The sequence below is a fragment of the Phallusia mammillata genome, chromosome 7, assembly GCF_965637545.1.
Source record: "Phallusia mammillata chromosome 7, kaPhaMamm4.hap1.1, whole genome shotgun sequence".
NCBI lineage: Eukaryota > Metazoa > Chordata > Ascidiacea > Phlebobranchia > Ascidiidae > Phallusia > Phallusia mammillata.
In genome coordinates this window covers 8,415,140-8,431,943 of record NC_137258.1, presented here as the reverse complement: position 1 = coordinate 8,431,943, position 16,804 = coordinate 8,415,140, and the positions used below count along the sequence as shown (strand labels likewise).

The following is a 16,804-nucleotide window of genomic DNA, read 5'->3' as shown; positions in this document are numbered from 1 at the left end:
CGCTCGACTGTCACTTCAGTTGTGCAGTTGATGTTCTGTTTAAAACCGGCAACCGGCAAAACAGGAAACAGGTCCATTGAATTGTGCAGACGCTGCGGGACGCCCCTGTCTATATAATATTCCAATCTGACAGATCAGAAAATTTTGAGCCCTTGCAATTTCAACAGCAGGAGACGTATTTCAATCTCTTTATTTCCAAAAGCCATTGCACCAAAAACACATTACTATTCATCTGAGTCTTCTTCTTCAGCTTCAAGCAACCATTGAATAAATATTTCAACCTATACAAAAGCAAAACAGTTTTGGTAGTATAAAAAAAAACACGTACCTTGTTGATAATTATTTTTTGCTTGGTAGTAACAAACAGTACATATTGCTTTTAAATTCCCACAAAACTATATTATACCTTTTTTCGAATTGGTTGTGCAAATAAATCACCCGCAAGACCTTTCGGGTTTGAGTTCCAATGAAGTATAACCTCTTCACAAACTACATCATTTTCATAAAGAAACATTAAAATCTGTAACAGAACAGATGTGGGTCACAGATACAATATTCTCATAATATGTGGTGCACGCCAAAATACTCACCTTAACCATCACGTTTGCAGTTTGTTCATGCTGGGATGCAAATTCCTCCAAGGTATAAAGATAGTCTAACTGAGAGGAACTGCTTTTGTTGTATTTGCATAGGAGTGGAGTAAGGTAAAGAAGAATCTACACACATATTGTAGTAACACCAAAGTGATTACACCCAGTGGTGAGATTACTTTTTTTTTTTCGGTTCTATCACCCAAGTCATATTTTTCAGCCGGTTCTGTTACATAAAGTCCATTGACAGTAACCAGTAATGCTACCCGGTTCAGTGATCTCATAAATTTTTGTACGACGGTTCTATAGAACCTGTGCAAACTGGGTGAATCCCACCACTTATTACACCTCATCAAAACATTTACACAAATTTCAATACCGATTTAAGACATGGAAAGAAGTCCTTGTCGCTTGTCTTTCTAAGATCTGCAATCTCTAAACTGGCCCGCATGACAGTTTGTACAACATCTTTTACAGACATGTTGTAGGCATATTTGGAAGAATTGATCTGAAAACAATAATTATTTTTGATAAGAAACTGGATGTTTCAATAGCTACTGGATATTTTTCAGCACTTTTTACTACATTTGACGCCTGATAATCTTAAAAAATTAAAACAGACAAATTGCAACATCAGAATTTAAAACGCTACCTAGGTCTGTTGAGTCACAGAAACAATATACATGACCATTGTGTTTATGTTATATTAAACTTAAAATCGACATAAAATGCTCATTTGAACAGGATCCTCACTATTTTGGTTCAACTCTACACAAACCAATGATAAAAATACACAACACAATACCTCCAAAATAAGATTATCACAGTCAATTTTTTCTTCAAATCCCCCCAAAAGGCTTTCCTTAACTTCTCGTTGAAAGACTGCAAATAAAAAGAAGTAAATTAGGTCCATTATTTTTTAACATAATGTTGTGGTGCTTTTCATGGTTAGAACCAATTGATTTTTAAAATATAATATGGACTAACAACTAAGGCAGTCTCAAGCGGCTGGTACTTGTATCCAAATGAATCACATACACCACAAACCTTTTTAACTTAATTTTTAAAAAGAATAATTTTCTTTCATGGCTTAATGTTGTAACTTATAATAAGTTAGAAGGGTAAAGCATTGCAAACATATACTTGTAAGGTCATCATCAATGGTTAGAAGCTCCAAGTTTTCAGCATCATCCTCATCGTCAGAAAGAAGATCTGAATCTGCGTCTGATTCTTCCTCTTCTATTTGACTTTCACTGACTGTGTTGTGGTAGTCTTGCAAAGACATGCCTAATAAAACAAAACAAAATGTGGTAGCTCAAGCACAAAAATACCAATTTTGTCATATATTTTAATATTTTACCCCAAAACGCTTGTTCAAGATCATTTATGTCATCATTATCTTCAGTTTTCCAAACATAACCTTGACCCTCATTTCCAACTTCACCAACATCAAAACTTTTCTGAAAGTGTTATTATATTTTCATAACAAACACACAGGTAAAAGTCTTTGAATAGCAAGTTTGTTTATGACTCCAACTCCTAGCAATTGGTGAGTTAGTCTCTCCTAAGGTTGTTATTTTGGTTTAGTGGAGAGGGAAAACGGGACAAAAACACATATCTGTAGCTTTTATTGCCCAAGTAAAGGGCTTGAAAGTGTTAGTTTAATAACAAAAAAGTCTTCATTGTATTATAAGCAGGGTTGTTGAGTCAGAAGATGATTTTAAAAATATTGTGGAGTTGGAGCAATATTTTTTTCAATATTTTTCGGCCAATCAAAAAAATCAGCAATGAACCAAGCAAGGGTACGATAAGGTTTGCACTAAAGGTTAACAATAACAAGGTAAAATGGCATTAAATGCAACGGACATGAAAATTGCTTTTTTGTTTGAGTCAAAGTTGTTTTTTTAAATCAAGTGGAGTCAGATATTTTTTTAAGTTTGGAGTTAAATTTGTTTAACTAACCCCAAAACCCTCATGGTAAGGAGTAGTAATTATCACTAAAAATCCATAACTCAGTAGGTATGAAATTATACCTTGATGGATTCTTCATCATTATTCATTTGTAGATAAATGGTTGTTCCCCTTTGTAGCGTACAATTTGGGCCAATTTTAACCTAAACAAAAAATACTTTTAGTTTTTATACGCATTAAGTTTTTATTCCTGAGGATTAACCATTTATTATTTACTTTTTCACATAATGCACAATGAGCTTCTAGAGTAACCTTCTCCAACATATGAACATTGTTGCAAATGACAGATTTGTTAAGTGTGCAGCAGTTTCCTATTTCCACATTGTCCCAAATGTAACAATCTGTCAAAAATATTTGTCAAACTTTAAAAACTTCTTAAATATTTTCCAACAAAATGCATACACAACAAACTCATTTTACAGCAGTTTTGGTGCAGTAAAAAGGTATAGTAATATTAATTGCACTGAAAATTAAACTAGTTAAAACAACGAGTGTAATTTATGCTTATGAGATAAAAACATAGTAGAATATGTTTTTGTAACATTTTACCAGGTTTGCAGTCTGAAGGTATAAGATCCGACTTTGACTTGTCTATGTAGCATTTTTTAAGTACACATGTTTTTTGGTTTTCTTGTTAGCTATCAAGTCAATTATTGTCTGCATAGCAATTTACCTTTTTATTTATTAGCCTATATTTTTTATGTTGCCTGTAAATACAGTAGCTTACTTTTTTTAATTTTTTACTGTTTATAGAAAGCGTTGATGAGCCCAGTAAAAAGGCAAACAAACTCCCAGAGGGTCACAACCCACACATTAAAGCCACTGATACATATGTTTAAAAAATGCCAACAGCTTTCTAATGCACCGTAGTGCACTAAAGTTTACTCCAAAACATTTTTTCAAGCATTGCAAAGATGTATGCTTTGGGGCTTGTTCATTGTCCCAAGCAGGTTTTTTTTTAAGGTTTGGTTTGGGTGACCGCTAAGTAGTTTTAAGAGACCGCAAGTGTTTCATTTAAATACCAAAAACTGTAGTTGTAGTTGCAAGTCCAAATTTTGGGAAACCGCTGGAGAAATTGAAAAAAAAAATTTCAAAACACCTTAAAAACTAGAAAGGTGGCTTTCTGATATACTTCCATTTTATATATTCTATATGATATTTACAAATTTACTATACACATCATTTTATCTACACATATGATTGTTTTTGCAAGCAAAAACTAATGGGTCCCCACACACGCGTTTGTTCAGTTTTACGGTAAACAAACGTCCTGGTTATTTTAAGATTCTTAAGAAAAAACTTAACCAACTTTAGCAATAACCCAACTTTAAAAGTTTTGTCCGTATTTTTTTGCATCATTATTGTCATATAATTACAAAAACAGTAAAAAAGAACGGAAAAAATACTTTTAATTTAATCTCATGCTTTGACCTTGATATTGTCGTTTAAGGTCAGTTTTTAAACACAATTTTCCACAACTGAAAATGTGCTTGACAACTTAATAAAACGACATAGCATAGCTGCGCAAAAACAGCTGATTTCTAATCACCGACATGACTGTCTCGTAAGACGTCCATCCGGATGTCAAGCTGAGCACTCCCGCTGCATTCACCCGCCTTAATCGTAAACAAGTGAATTACTCCCTTGAGAGTTCAGACTTCTATCTGACTGACAGTGTACACATATTATGGGCTGTAAAAATAACTATTTGACCGATTAAGGCAAAATTTTAAATACTGAACGAATAACCTACTGCAAACGATTGTTTAACATTTCAGCACATTAGGGTTGTATTTTTGGCCTAAATCTTATTATTTTGGGGTTTAAGGGGTAAAATGGGTGAATCCAATAAAAGGTTACAAAATTCTTTAGAATACCTTACATTGCACCAACCAAAAAAGCATGAAACTCTCAGATTATGTACTTTAGTCAGTACGGCCATTGTAATTTTTTTCGTTTTGGGGGCCTGTGGGTGAACCGCTGGGTTGTTTGGGGTCAAACTTCAGGAGGATCAAATTTGGATTAATAACTAACATCTGTCCCAATTTGAATAAATTTAAAGCACTCTTTCTTGATCAAATGCATTTAACAAACCAGCGTTAGACAGAAATGAATATTTGGGGGTTTGAGGGGTGAAAATGGGTGAATCGAAAAAAAAAAGATACAAAATTCTTTGAAATACCTTATTTTGCACTAAACAACAAAGCATATCACTCAGAGATGCTGTACTTTAATAAGTATAGCCGTTGTTAAAAAAAATACGTTTTGGGGTTCCTGTGTGTGAACCGCTGGGTCAATCGGGGTCAAACTTCAGGAGGATCAAATTTGGATTATTAACTAACATCTCTGTAAATTTGAATAAATTTAAAGCACTCTTTCTTGACCAAACGCGTCTCACAAACCAGCGTTAGACAGAAAAAAGAAATAAGAAAAAAAAAATACGGACAAAAACAATATGTGTCCCCTTCAGGGAAGGGGACCCATAAAAACACTGGTCCCAAGTACAGGGTATTTTTTTGCTGTTTGTGTGGACAACTGGTATTGGACTGTATGAGTAGAAATCAGAAAAAAAATAACTTTTTGTATCATATAGAGCAAGGGTGTCAAACTCGTGGGGGTTTGAGGGCCACATTGCAGTTTGAAATGTATGCCAAGGGCTGCATGTGATTTTTAATCTAGTTTTATACATTTAAACCAGGGGTGCACAACCTTTTCGCTATGACGGCCGCATTGCAGATCCTTATTTCACCAACAGCCGCCAACTACCTGCTGGTTTTTGTTTTAAAATTACAGATGTAAAGAAACTGGTTTATATCATATGCATATACCATCTATTAGCGCCCAAAAATCCCAGATTAATTTCTAACTTGATTTACAGATTGAGCTGCACAGTGTGAAGATCAGTCTTAACTATGATGTCACATTGTTTGTACACCATAGGCGTACAAAAAATTCTTTTCAGTACCACAAAATCTGTTTAGAGCAGTATGAAAATCAATATATTTGGAAAAGGATTTTTAATTACATCATGGCCGCCAGGAAATATATTTTTTGAAATATGTTTAATGCCGCACAATCTCGTCTCTGTGGCCATACGGCTGAAGGTTGTGAGCTTAACGCTTATTTTTAGTTACAGGAACGGTTTTACTAACGTTTTAATCCATAACATATGAGTTTTTATTTATAATTACATTTCTGCAAATGTCTGTTTATAACAGCTTTCACTTGGAAAAGTGAGAGAAAAAATATTATATTTAGATAAAAATCTGTCAAAATACTACTATTGTTGTTAAGTGTTTAAGGGCCGCATTAAAGGGCTCCATGGGCCGCATGCGGCCCGCGGGCCGCACGTTTGACACCCCTGATATAGCGTTCAACTTCAACTCCCAACAACTACCACTTTGCAATCCTGCTTACAACAAACCACCTACAGTGCAAAAAGAAAAGAAAATGTAAACAAGCCATGACTGCACTTACTATCTATACAACAATCATCAGCAATTTTGCAGCCAGCACCAATAACTGAATTTGTAATTTGGCACCGATTTCCTATTCTTGTTTTAGGCCCAATTATACAATTGTCTCTCACAACGGTATCATGCTCCAATGAGCAGTCTTGGTGAATGTACACATTATGTCGAAGCAAGGTGTATCTTCCCTCTATAATAAAAATACAATGTAATGTTACAAAACAAAACAGCATTGCATTTCCATTTTTAAACCATTGACAACACATTAGGGACAGGCCGAGCCGAGTCAGAACCCGAGTACTTGGTACTGAGCATTGCTGTTTTTAATGCTCGGTGCTCGCCTGAGCAGTTGCCCAAACTGACCAGAGCATTAAATTTGCATATTTATGTCCTGCTAACGTATGAAACTAATGTTTAAAAGGGTATCCAAGAGCAACCACGATTTTAAATGAGTGAGATAGGGGGAACACATGCACTACCGGGGCCTGTACAGCCTAATACACCACTAGTGACTTAAGTCTTCTTGGATAGCTACAAATCTAGCGTAGAATGCGGAATGTTTGTGACGTCTACGAGATGCTCGGTGTTCGACCAAACAGAACATTGGCAGTTTTGGCCCATTCTGACAACACATCCACAGTCATTTGATCAGTTGACAAAAAAACTAGAATAGTGGTTATCCTATATATTGCCAGTTTATATATACTGCATCATATTTAACGATGTATCACGTATACCATTTACTATATTAATAATGGATATATATTTGGCACCTACATTTCATTAGGTCCCTATCTTTTTCCTGGCGCTTTATAACATAATTGTTTCTGCAAGCATAATCTAATGGGTCCCCACACATATGCATATGCGATTTCGTAACAGTAAAAATAGGGCACAATCATTGTTAAAGTGGAATACTGGTGTTCCTATATATTCCATTTTACAGAAACTGTGCCATATTTATGCACCATCCATCATTGTAAGGGATATATATTTGATTGATACATTCAGTATGGTACCAATATTTTTGTGGCCTGTTATAACATAATTGTTTTTGCAAGCAAAAACCAATGGGTCCCCACACACACATATATTTTGAATTCGTAACAGGATGAATGGTGCATGCATATGGTAGGTAATAATTTAGGGTCAATGCAAAGCTCCAGACAACAGTGGTTAGCGTCGATTTTTCACAGTTTCATTTCCGTCAGCGATCATTGTCTCGCGGCGTGCGAATGTTGTTGGATAAAGATATGGCGCCGATCGTGGCAGGAGGGGCCTGCCGTTAACCGCCATAAGACGCAAAACTGTGTTATACAACAATTGCATAACTAACGTTTTTAAATGATCTACAAACATATCTTAATTGCACAGTGCAAAAAGACTGCCTTTTTGCATGCTGTTTTCACAAGGTAGACAATGGATGAGTCCAACTATTTAAACTTTTAACAAAGTTTCAACATTTTTTTTCCTTAATAGCCCTTTGTTTGTTGAATTATGATTTTTAATCCGCACATAGTGTTTCCTGGCGCCATTAGGTTTCTACATACCAACAATACGATTGCTTACCTAGGCTTTTTATGTCTAAAACTGGTTCTGAAACAGTTTTATTAACGCTTTCAGTTTGGGAAGTCACGTTACACAAGTGTAACAAACCGTGCTGCGTTGTCGCTCTGCATTTCAAAACACGAATAAGTTGACCTACATAATGTATGTAGGCTACATTAACGTTTACAGCGCAATATAACTAACATCGTAACATCTTAATTCCAACCAGTGAGAAAATAGTCAAGTGACGACTGCGTTCATGCATGAAGCAGAGGCATTTTTCCATGCGCCACTATCGTCAATCACCTCCATTGCGTCAGCTGTTGTACACTGAGAGAGCACAAATTTGACAAAAGACAGCATGTAAAAACATATTTGGGGCTGTAAAAGTGATTACTGAGCTTATTGCACTGAAATTTTTAACAGCCAACAAGGAGCACCCTATCAGTTGTTTAAAATTTCAGCAGGTTAAGTCTTGTATTTCTGACCTAATTAACATGTGAACAAACAAACAAACAAATATTTGGGGTAAATGGGTGAAAATGGACATATGCAACTTCAAGTTACAAAATACTTTAAAATACGCTGCAATGTACCAATCAAAAAAGTATGAAACTCCAGAATCATCTGCTTTAGCAAGTATAGCCGTAAAAATTTCACGTTTTGGGGGCTGTGGGTGAACCGAGGGATCAAATGGGGCCAAAATTCACATGGATCATCTTTAGATCAATATCTATAATGTGTGTAAATTTGAAAAAGTTTGAATCATTCTTTCTTGACCAAAACGTGGGAACAAATCCGCGTTAGATGGGAAAAAAGAAAGAAAGAAAAAACAAAAAAGGCAAAAACAATGTGTCCCCTTCCCGACCCATAAAACCCCCAAATACTACTGGAAAGATTACCAGTAACCCAGTAAACTTGACAGCATTTTATCATTTAACCCATTTAGGGGGCTAGTGGGATAACTTGTGAGAAAGTAGCATCAAATAAAGTAAATTACACACCACAGTGGCATGACAAACTGACCAAGTCCATAAAAAAAGTAAAATCAAACTGTGTCGATCTAAAAAACACACAATATAAAACACTTTAACTTAAAAAAATTGTCTTAAACTGTAGCACAGACCTGACTTGGAATCCAAATCATCATAGCAAAAGTCAGGAACAAATGGATAAGTCCACCTGGAGACTACATTTTTACTAACAACATCAAAAGTATGCAAATTGTTTACTCTTGCACAATACTGAGAATCAATAACATGCATGTGGATTTGATTTCCTAAAAACTAAAAAACATATTTTTTTAAAACTGAATAAATTATCCAGCAAATAACACTATTTATGTACTTACTTCCTCATTAATTAAAATTCCTTTGACAAAGTCCAGTTGTGTCTGATAATCAAAATTGTCTGTAAACAGGGTGGGAACTTGAGGAGCACAAATCCATATTCCGGAATCAATTAAATCATACCTTATCTCAACTTTGTGTAGAGGATTTTCAAAAATACTCTAAAACAAAATATGATTTGTGTTTTATGCAGCGTACAACAATGGGTTACCAGTCCTACCATGGGAAACATGACTTTTTTTTGTTCACAGCCTTTATGATAGTGAAGAACCCTTTTGGTAATTGAATCTGAAGCAATTACTACAGTGTCTTCCTGTGATCTAAGACGATGTTTCGGTGAAGACTTTGACATCAAAAGTGTCATAAGTGGCACATTTTTATCCTTTTCTCTTCGTATTCTAAAAAAAAAACAATTTTCCAAGCAAGTAAAAATAGGAGCTAGCACAAAAACAAACTTTCATTGGTGCCTTTTAAGCTTCAGCTGTATTTGTATGGGATTTACTACAGTAATGTAATGGACTAAGTTGGCCTAAACCAGTGGTTTGCAACCTGGGTTTTGACCGCTGTGGGGGTCATTTGCCATTTTACTGGGGGGTGAAGGCATTTATAAACAATAAAAAGTATATATAATTTGATGCAAGTGCCACAGCACTGTGTGGGCAAACCAAAACTGGATAATACATGATTGCTCGTACCAGGTGAAGCCTATCAGTGGTGTCTAAGCGCAAGCCCAACAAGCTTGGCCCCTTTCCATTGCCCACCGTGAGAGTTTCATCTGGATTGTAAAACAAATCGGGAAATTTTTGAAAGGGGGCTCACATGTAACATTTGGTTGCTTGAATGAGTGGCATTTAACAACCTACATGTTTCTGCAAGGAGGAACAAATGGGTCCCTCACAACTAACATACGTAGGTATATAAATGGTGAGCAGTTTAAATAAACAGTAATACACTTGATGCTAAAATACTATTTTCATAGACCTTTAAAAGCGCTGAGGGTTAGAGCTATTCAGGTGGAGGTGAAGGTTTTGATTTAAAATGCTAATCTGTTTTGCAGGTAGTCTTTTGACCAATGCGGTTTACTATGCGGTCTCATGGGATAACATGGAGTATTTAGTATCACCTATTGTTAACATGCAACTGCACAACAATGAAATACAGAAAATAGCAGGCCAGTAGCAAGACAAAACCACAATTGGAACAACCACTATTCCTTACAGCATGACACTAATATCTAAAATGTAACAGCTAGTTCACAGCCTGGAAACTTTGCCCATTTCAGTCAAACCACTTTGCATGTATGGTCATGCCTAAAGTAAAGGCCATTCCAAATTCCAAACCAATCATTCACTCCCATCCTATTTTATACGGTCAGATCACCCAGCAAGAGCACAGTAGCATTTTGACATATGTAAGGGACTGTAACGTAATCATTGGCCCGATCAGACCCCAACTTTATGCAACAAACAAGTAACTTTATGTGACACCTTATGAACAACGATTTAAAATTTCAGCACATAAGGAGTTGTATTACTGACCTATAGGACCCACAAACCTATGAGAAAAAATTGAAAAGCTATAAAAGAATATGCAACGCACCAACAAAGTATAAAACTCATTAGCCATGCACTTCAGTAAATACAACTGTTGTAAAATTTCACTTTCGGGTTAAACTTATGGAATTAAACTTTGGGATGATTAATTTGAAGCACTCTTTCTTTACAAACAGGTAAAACAAACTAACATTGGGCAGATAAAATCGATAAATAAAAGGGCTCAAATAATAAGCGTCTCTCTATAATGGTAACCCATAAAAAAGCAGAACCAATACCTATGCTCTTCCAAAGGAATTTTTAGTTGAACATTTGACACAATATCACCAGGAACAACCAAAAAATCAGATTCAAAGAGGGATTTTTGATCAACGTCACGCATAACATCACCAAGAGATGTAAAATCAGCAGAAACTATTGGAGTAACTTTGCAAGGTGATGATCTGTTGAAATAAAGTGTAAATATATAACTAGGTTTGTAAAGATAAAATGACCTCAAATTCTAGATTTTTATAAACTTTAAAGCCATTCCGGTTTGGCCGTTAAATAATGTTATTTTGACAAAATAGTGAACCAATAGCCTATAAACAACCTAAGAGCAGAATATTTTTGTTGACTATATGTACTGGCAGTCTGACACAAATTTACATGTTTGGTAAAAAAAGTACACAACTTACTCCTTCATCCACTTGCTTTTGGACAAGTAATCCTTAACTTGACCAGCAAGATGGCAGCAATATACATACACATGTTTTACTTCACAAGATGCTAAGAACTCCAAGGTGTATGACAAAAGTGGTCGATTTGCAAGAGGAAAAAGACACTGCACAAAAGTATATTTGTATGGTTTATAATCAATATACATAAAAACTTATATATATATATTTACTGTTGTAGCTGTATTTGCTAAACAATAAAACACAACAAAATATGAAACATAACACCCACAATAACCATCATATTATAAATCCAACTTACTCTTGGTTGTGTGGCTGACATGGGATGGAACTGCTGGTCAAAACTGTCAGCTATTACCACAGCTTCCAGAGCTTTTTCTTGTTGTATGCTTGCATTTTGACTGTCAGACTTTTTACTTGGCATACTGTGCTTTACAAGTGTGCTATATTTTAGAGGACTAATAAAGCCACTAAATAATAAAAGAGTTTGATACATTTCACTAGAATAACACCATTGCGTAATGCATTACGAAAGAAAAACAACGGCAACCGATTATTCAATAATTTGTCTTTAAATTCGCAAGTGTTTGATAAATTTGACTAGATAATACCATTACGAAAGAAAAACAACGACAACCGATTATTCAATAGTTTGTCTTTAAATTCGACAACTTGCAATAACAATGTGATACTGTGTATCCAAAGTAGGCGAAATAAGCAAAGGTGTTGTATATGTTTTGCACGTGTTGATGCTTGGAAATTCCTGTCAGCAGTCAGCACATTTGTAGTCGAGGTTATTCAAGCGGAATGAACCATAGCCAACGTATGGTTAAAGGTTACATTTGGCGCGAAATACTTGAGGTCTCAAAAGCTTCATTCATTATGCTGTTTTGTTGGATTGATAGATCGAATTCGAATTTAGTTGCTTTGGGTGTCATTCCATTCAACTAACGCAAAATAAAAACGGTTACGAGGTGTTGACCTGTGTGGTAACGTGACATTGCAGTTCAAGGGTCACACTAAAAGCAGAAAAAGAGAAAAGAGGGAAAAGCAGGAAGTCAGCACTAAAAGCAGAAAAGAAAGGAAAAGCAGAAAAAGGGGAAATTTGTGTTTTCTAAAACAGGGAAAAAATAATTGCAGAAAAACAGGAAAAGAGTAAAATTTCTTGTTTCATAAGATTTTGAAATACGAAAAGCAGAAAAACGGGAAATGTTTCTTTATTTGTTTTTTATATCTTTCTAATGGGCTACTCTAAAATACGCAATCTACGGCTATAAGGGTCAAGGTGAGGGATTGTAATACAAATAACTTTATAATTTAATTTAGATACCTTTGGACCTAATTTTCTTAGTGTTAACATGTACCATACAGTGCTTAGTACCACTCTCAACACATGAGAATATTAAGTCCAAACTGGGAATCTAAAACTAAAATATAGTGTTATTTTTATTATAAACCTTTACCCAGACCCTAAAAGCCCTAACCATCGACATTTTATACATTGCGTATTTTGGAGGAGCCCCTTTCTAACTCGTAAAAATCATTTGAATGTGATCTATTAGCGTTCGCCGTTCTACATCGATTGTGTATTGTGTCCAATACTGAAAAACAAGAAATGTTTTTTATTTGTTTATTTCCTGTCTTTTCTGTATTTTGACACAATCAATGTAGAACGCTATTAGAACAATTTCGAATGGTGTTTACGAGCTAGAACAGCAAAAAAACAAATAAAGAAACATTTCCCATTTTTCTGCTTTTCGTATTTTAAAATCTTATGAAACAAGAAATTTTACTCTTTTTCTGTTTTTCTGGAATTATTTTTTCCCTCTTTTAGAAAACACAATTTTCCCTTGTTTCTGCTTTTCCTTTCTTTTCTGCTTTTAGTGTTGATTTCTGCTTTTCCCGCTTTTATGTTTTTCTGCTTTTAGTGTTACCCGCAGTTCAAAGGTAAAGAAATTGTTAAGGTAAAGACAGTTTTCTTTTTTGCAGTGCAATAGTTGTGCTAGGTGTTTTACTTATTAACAGAGCTTTTACCTTTTTATGTATTTATTTCTGTAAGAATGGAGAGCGGAAAAACACATAACATACATAAGTAAGTCTTATAGCGTTGTTATATGTATCACATGTGTTAGTACTGCAAAACATTACTTCTGTAAAGCAACAGGGACCTCAACAGTAAAAGAGAAGATAATTTGGAATGGAGAGATTACTTTATGGCTGTTGCATTTCTTTCAGCGCAAAGAAGTAAAGATCCAAGCACACAAGTAAGTAACATAAATGTTCTTTTACATTTTCCAAAAAACAAACTTTTTTAAACAATACAGGTGGGTGCTTGCATTGTTAATGATGAAAACAAAATTGTTGGCATTGGGTACAATGGAATGCCAAATGGATGCAGTGATAACGAATTACCCTGGAGAAGGGAGGCAGATGATTGGTTGGATACCAAGTACCCATATGGTTTGTAAATGTTACATTCTGGAATTAAAACATTAAATTGTAATATGTGATCTTAATTTTTGTTGGTGACAGTTTGCCATGCTGAAATGAATGCAATAATGAACAAAAATTGTTCAAGTGTAAAAGGCTGTACCATCTATGTGGCATTGTTTCCTTGCAATGAATGTGCCAAAATAATTGTGCAATCAGGTATTTAATTTAAACATTAAATTGTGTTTTAACTTTGCCTAACAGTACTTAAAAGTTTGACTTCTGTTATCAGGTATTAAGCATGTGATATATTTTTCTGACAAACACAAAGAAGAAGAAAAAACGATTGCGTCTAGAAAATTGTTGGATCTTGCTGGGGTGCCTTGCACTCAACATAAACCAAAACAAAACGAAATTGTAATAAATTTTGATCAAATAGACATTCGAGGAACTAAAAAAGTGAAACTTTAGTTCCGAGTTCTGTTTAAAAACTTTGACACTGGGCTCTACTTTGCATGGTATGTCTGTTAACTAATTAAGACAGGCTGCCATTTTTGTTAACCTACTGTTTACTGTTAACCAAAGTTACAATAACTTAAAAATATATTTCAATTTTCTAGTGTTCTAGTGCAACTGGTGTAATTAAAAAAAATATTAAAGTAAAACTGTAGTTTTAACTTTGTCACTTCACACAAAAGGTAAATATTGTGCTTTTGTGTTCTTGGTTTCTAACGAATACCTTTTTATCCGTTGTTATCATTGTGTTCGTTTTATGCTGCAAAAATTTTCATGGACATAGTGTAATAAATAAGCAGTTTTTTTGACATTTGTTAACACGTAAAACGTTTATTGCAACCTCCGTTGTATAACGTTCAGAATATAGCAGTGCCGAATAGAGATAAAAGCCCAGGTACCTGACTCCAGGACCGAAAAAGTAATTGCGTTTTTTCGAAGCACCACCTTCTTTACTGTGGAAAATATTTGGTTGTTTAGTGTTAGCATTAACGAAAAAGGCTAAATGTAATACCGCATCTGCACGTTACAGTAAGTAAGTTAGTGGTTTGTTTTTGCTCGAATCAGTGGTTGTCTCATTCGCAACTTTTTTATTCTGTGGCCACCGTGCAGGCCAAAGACACTTGAGTATCAAAGCTGTCGAAAACGTCAATTTGCAACGTATTGTGATGGGTGGGCATATATAAAGTTTATTTTCATGACAAATAACAAACATATATTTTAAATGTTGTCAGGCACGTCCACATTTTGTTATTGAGTCGTTAAACACCAAAGAATATTTCCACGTTTAAAATAGCAAATATTTCGCGGCACTTTTGGAAATCTGTCACTCAGTTTTATATTTAGGCTACGGTCTAAATCAGTGGTTCTCAACCGCCGGTCCGCGTCAACTTTTCTGGCGGTCCGCCAAATATATTACAATTTTATATCTCAATTGCAAAATGCAAGATGTTGGAAGTCAACGCTCTACTTCCTTGCAGAAACATCATAAACTGCATTTAACACGCATGACATCAAACAGACAGCAGCAAACTTCTCATTAAATTGAATTTTTCATACTTCTTTTGAATTGCATAATTTTGTCGTGATTACATTTTGGGTTGATTTTAAAAGTCCACCGGTCCGCAAACTTTGTTTTGCAAGTTTACCGGTCAGCAAACTTAAAGGTTGAGAACCACTGGTCTAAATAACGATTTGGAGAGATGACTAGAGTTCTGGTAAAATGCAAATAAGTGACAAAATTTAGCAGTAGCCTACACATAGTGCCTATCCAAAACAATGTTGACATTACATCGATGTCAAAAACAGTTTTTAATAGTGATGCACCAAAGTTTCGGTTGGCCGAAACATTTCGGCCGAATACGCTGTTTTTTGATGTTTCGGTTTCGGCCCGAACTTTTTTTTTAATTCGGCCGAAACCGAACTTTTTGATTGCATGGAATTAATGCCTAAACTATCATTTTCACCAATACAAAACGTCATTTTAATTGTTGTTCACTAAAAATCTATAAAATACGAGACACACTGTCTGCATAACATTGCAAGTTTAGTAAAGCTTCTGCATTGTGAAAGTGATTTTGGTGTGTCATAATTCACTTCACTCACATCAACGACACAAGGTTCCGTTGAAAACATCCACAGAAACTTAAATTTCAGGTTCGGCCTGATTCGGCCGAAATTATTCGGCCTCGTGGCCGAATATTCAGTTTCGGCCCGAACCTTTTTAGGCGGTTTCGGTGCATCACTAGTTTTTAACAAGGACACTTTCATAACACCAAATGTGCGAATTCATAAAGAGAATATGCTTACAAGCGTTTTTTATGTGTTTTACAACCCGTGGTGTTAATAAGTTATTTGTCATTACAAATTGTTTTTGTTTTTTCTATTTTCTACAACAAAATACTGTTACAAACTTTTTTTCTGATTCTTGCGCTATGTAGCCTAATTGGCAATGACATTGGATACAATTTGAGAGTCTGATTTTGTAGTCTATTTTACATTTTACTGTAAACTTTACGCCAGAGGGCGGAAAAGTGCTACACAAATTTTAGTCAATATTTTCGAAAAAAATTGTGACACCTCGAGCTATCATGCAAATTTTATGTTGTACCTTGAAGTAAACGCTTTTTATAACAAACCCTTTCTACAAAAGTGCAAGATATTACCTGACCCTAGGCTATATATAGTGACGCAGGCTACAGCTTTTGCGGGCTGGTTTGTTAGTAAACTGTTAACCATAGACAAGTTAAACAAAGTACAACATTCTGCACTGCAGTATTTTAACAGCTGTTGATGCCCTGTGATTGCTTACCTATATTTTGCTTTAGTCCAGTTAAGTTGATGATTTACACAGCCAACGCTGCAATGACAACATGCACTTAATAAATAATCGGGAATACATTTTCGCCTAATTTATTTTTGAAGTAAAAAAATACTTGCAGCAAAAGCATTACAATAAGTAGTCTTGCTTTGCTGGAAGGTCGTGCCAGCCTCATCCCATTATGGATTTCCGTTTACTTTTCACCTTACGCGGCTCGAAAGGTGTTCGATAAATCTTTGCCTTCGCAGCTCGACAAATTGTCGATGGGCGGGCAAGGCATTTTGAGCGTCCGCAGCTTGACGCGCGAGAATCGTTTATTCCGGGATTGTTTTAATTGCGCTTATCTCCCATTCCCAGTTTAATGGCTGCGCGGGCCTAAATCG

The 16,804-nt window shown here is 35.2% G+C and overlaps 2 protein-coding genes across 3 annotated transcripts; one reads left to right on the top strand and one right to left on the bottom strand.

Annotated features, from left to right (window-relative positions):
• Positions 1 to 173: 173 nt before the first annotated feature.
• Positions 174 to 12,213, bottom strand: LOC145239742 (translation initiation factor eIF2B subunit epsilon-like). The gene is made up of 16 exons (XM_080103138.1): positions 11,460 to 12,213; positions 11,159 to 11,304; positions 10,760 to 10,924; positions 9,149 to 9,326; positions 8,931 to 9,089; positions 8,706 to 8,865; positions 6,039 to 6,221; positions 2,778 to 2,902; positions 2,624 to 2,704; positions 1,951 to 2,050; positions 1,734 to 1,877; positions 1,396 to 1,472; positions 970 to 1,098; positions 591 to 716; positions 407 to 520; positions 174 to 281 (listed from the first exon to the last, which is right to left on the bottom strand). The coding sequence occupies exons 1-16, from the start codon at positions 11,652 to 11,654 to the stop codon at positions 225 to 227; spliced, it is 2,139 nt and encodes a 712-aa protein (XP_079959264.1). The 5' UTR covers positions 11,655 to 12,213; the 3' UTR covers positions 174 to 224.
• A 913-nt stretch (positions 12,214 to 13,126) lies between these two features.
• On the top strand, positions 13,127 to 14,412 carry LOC145239744 (deoxycytidylate deaminase-like). 2 transcript variants are annotated; one of them, XM_080075624.1, is made up of 5 exons: positions 13,127 to 13,250; positions 13,323 to 13,422; positions 13,483 to 13,618; positions 13,691 to 13,807; positions 13,881 to 14,412. In XM_080075624.1, exons 1-5 carry the CDS (start codon positions 13,219 to 13,221, stop codon positions 14,057 to 14,059), a joined length of 564 nt encoding a protein of 187 aa, XP_079931750.1. In that variant the 5' UTR covers positions 13,127 to 13,218; the 3' UTR covers positions 14,060 to 14,412. The 2 variants fall into 2 exon arrangements, with proteins under 2 accessions (XP_079931750.1, XP_079931749.1); XM_080075623.1 differs by having other exon boundaries at positions 13,317 to 13,422.
• The last annotated feature ends 2,392 nt before the right edge of the window (positions 14,413 to 16,804 follow it).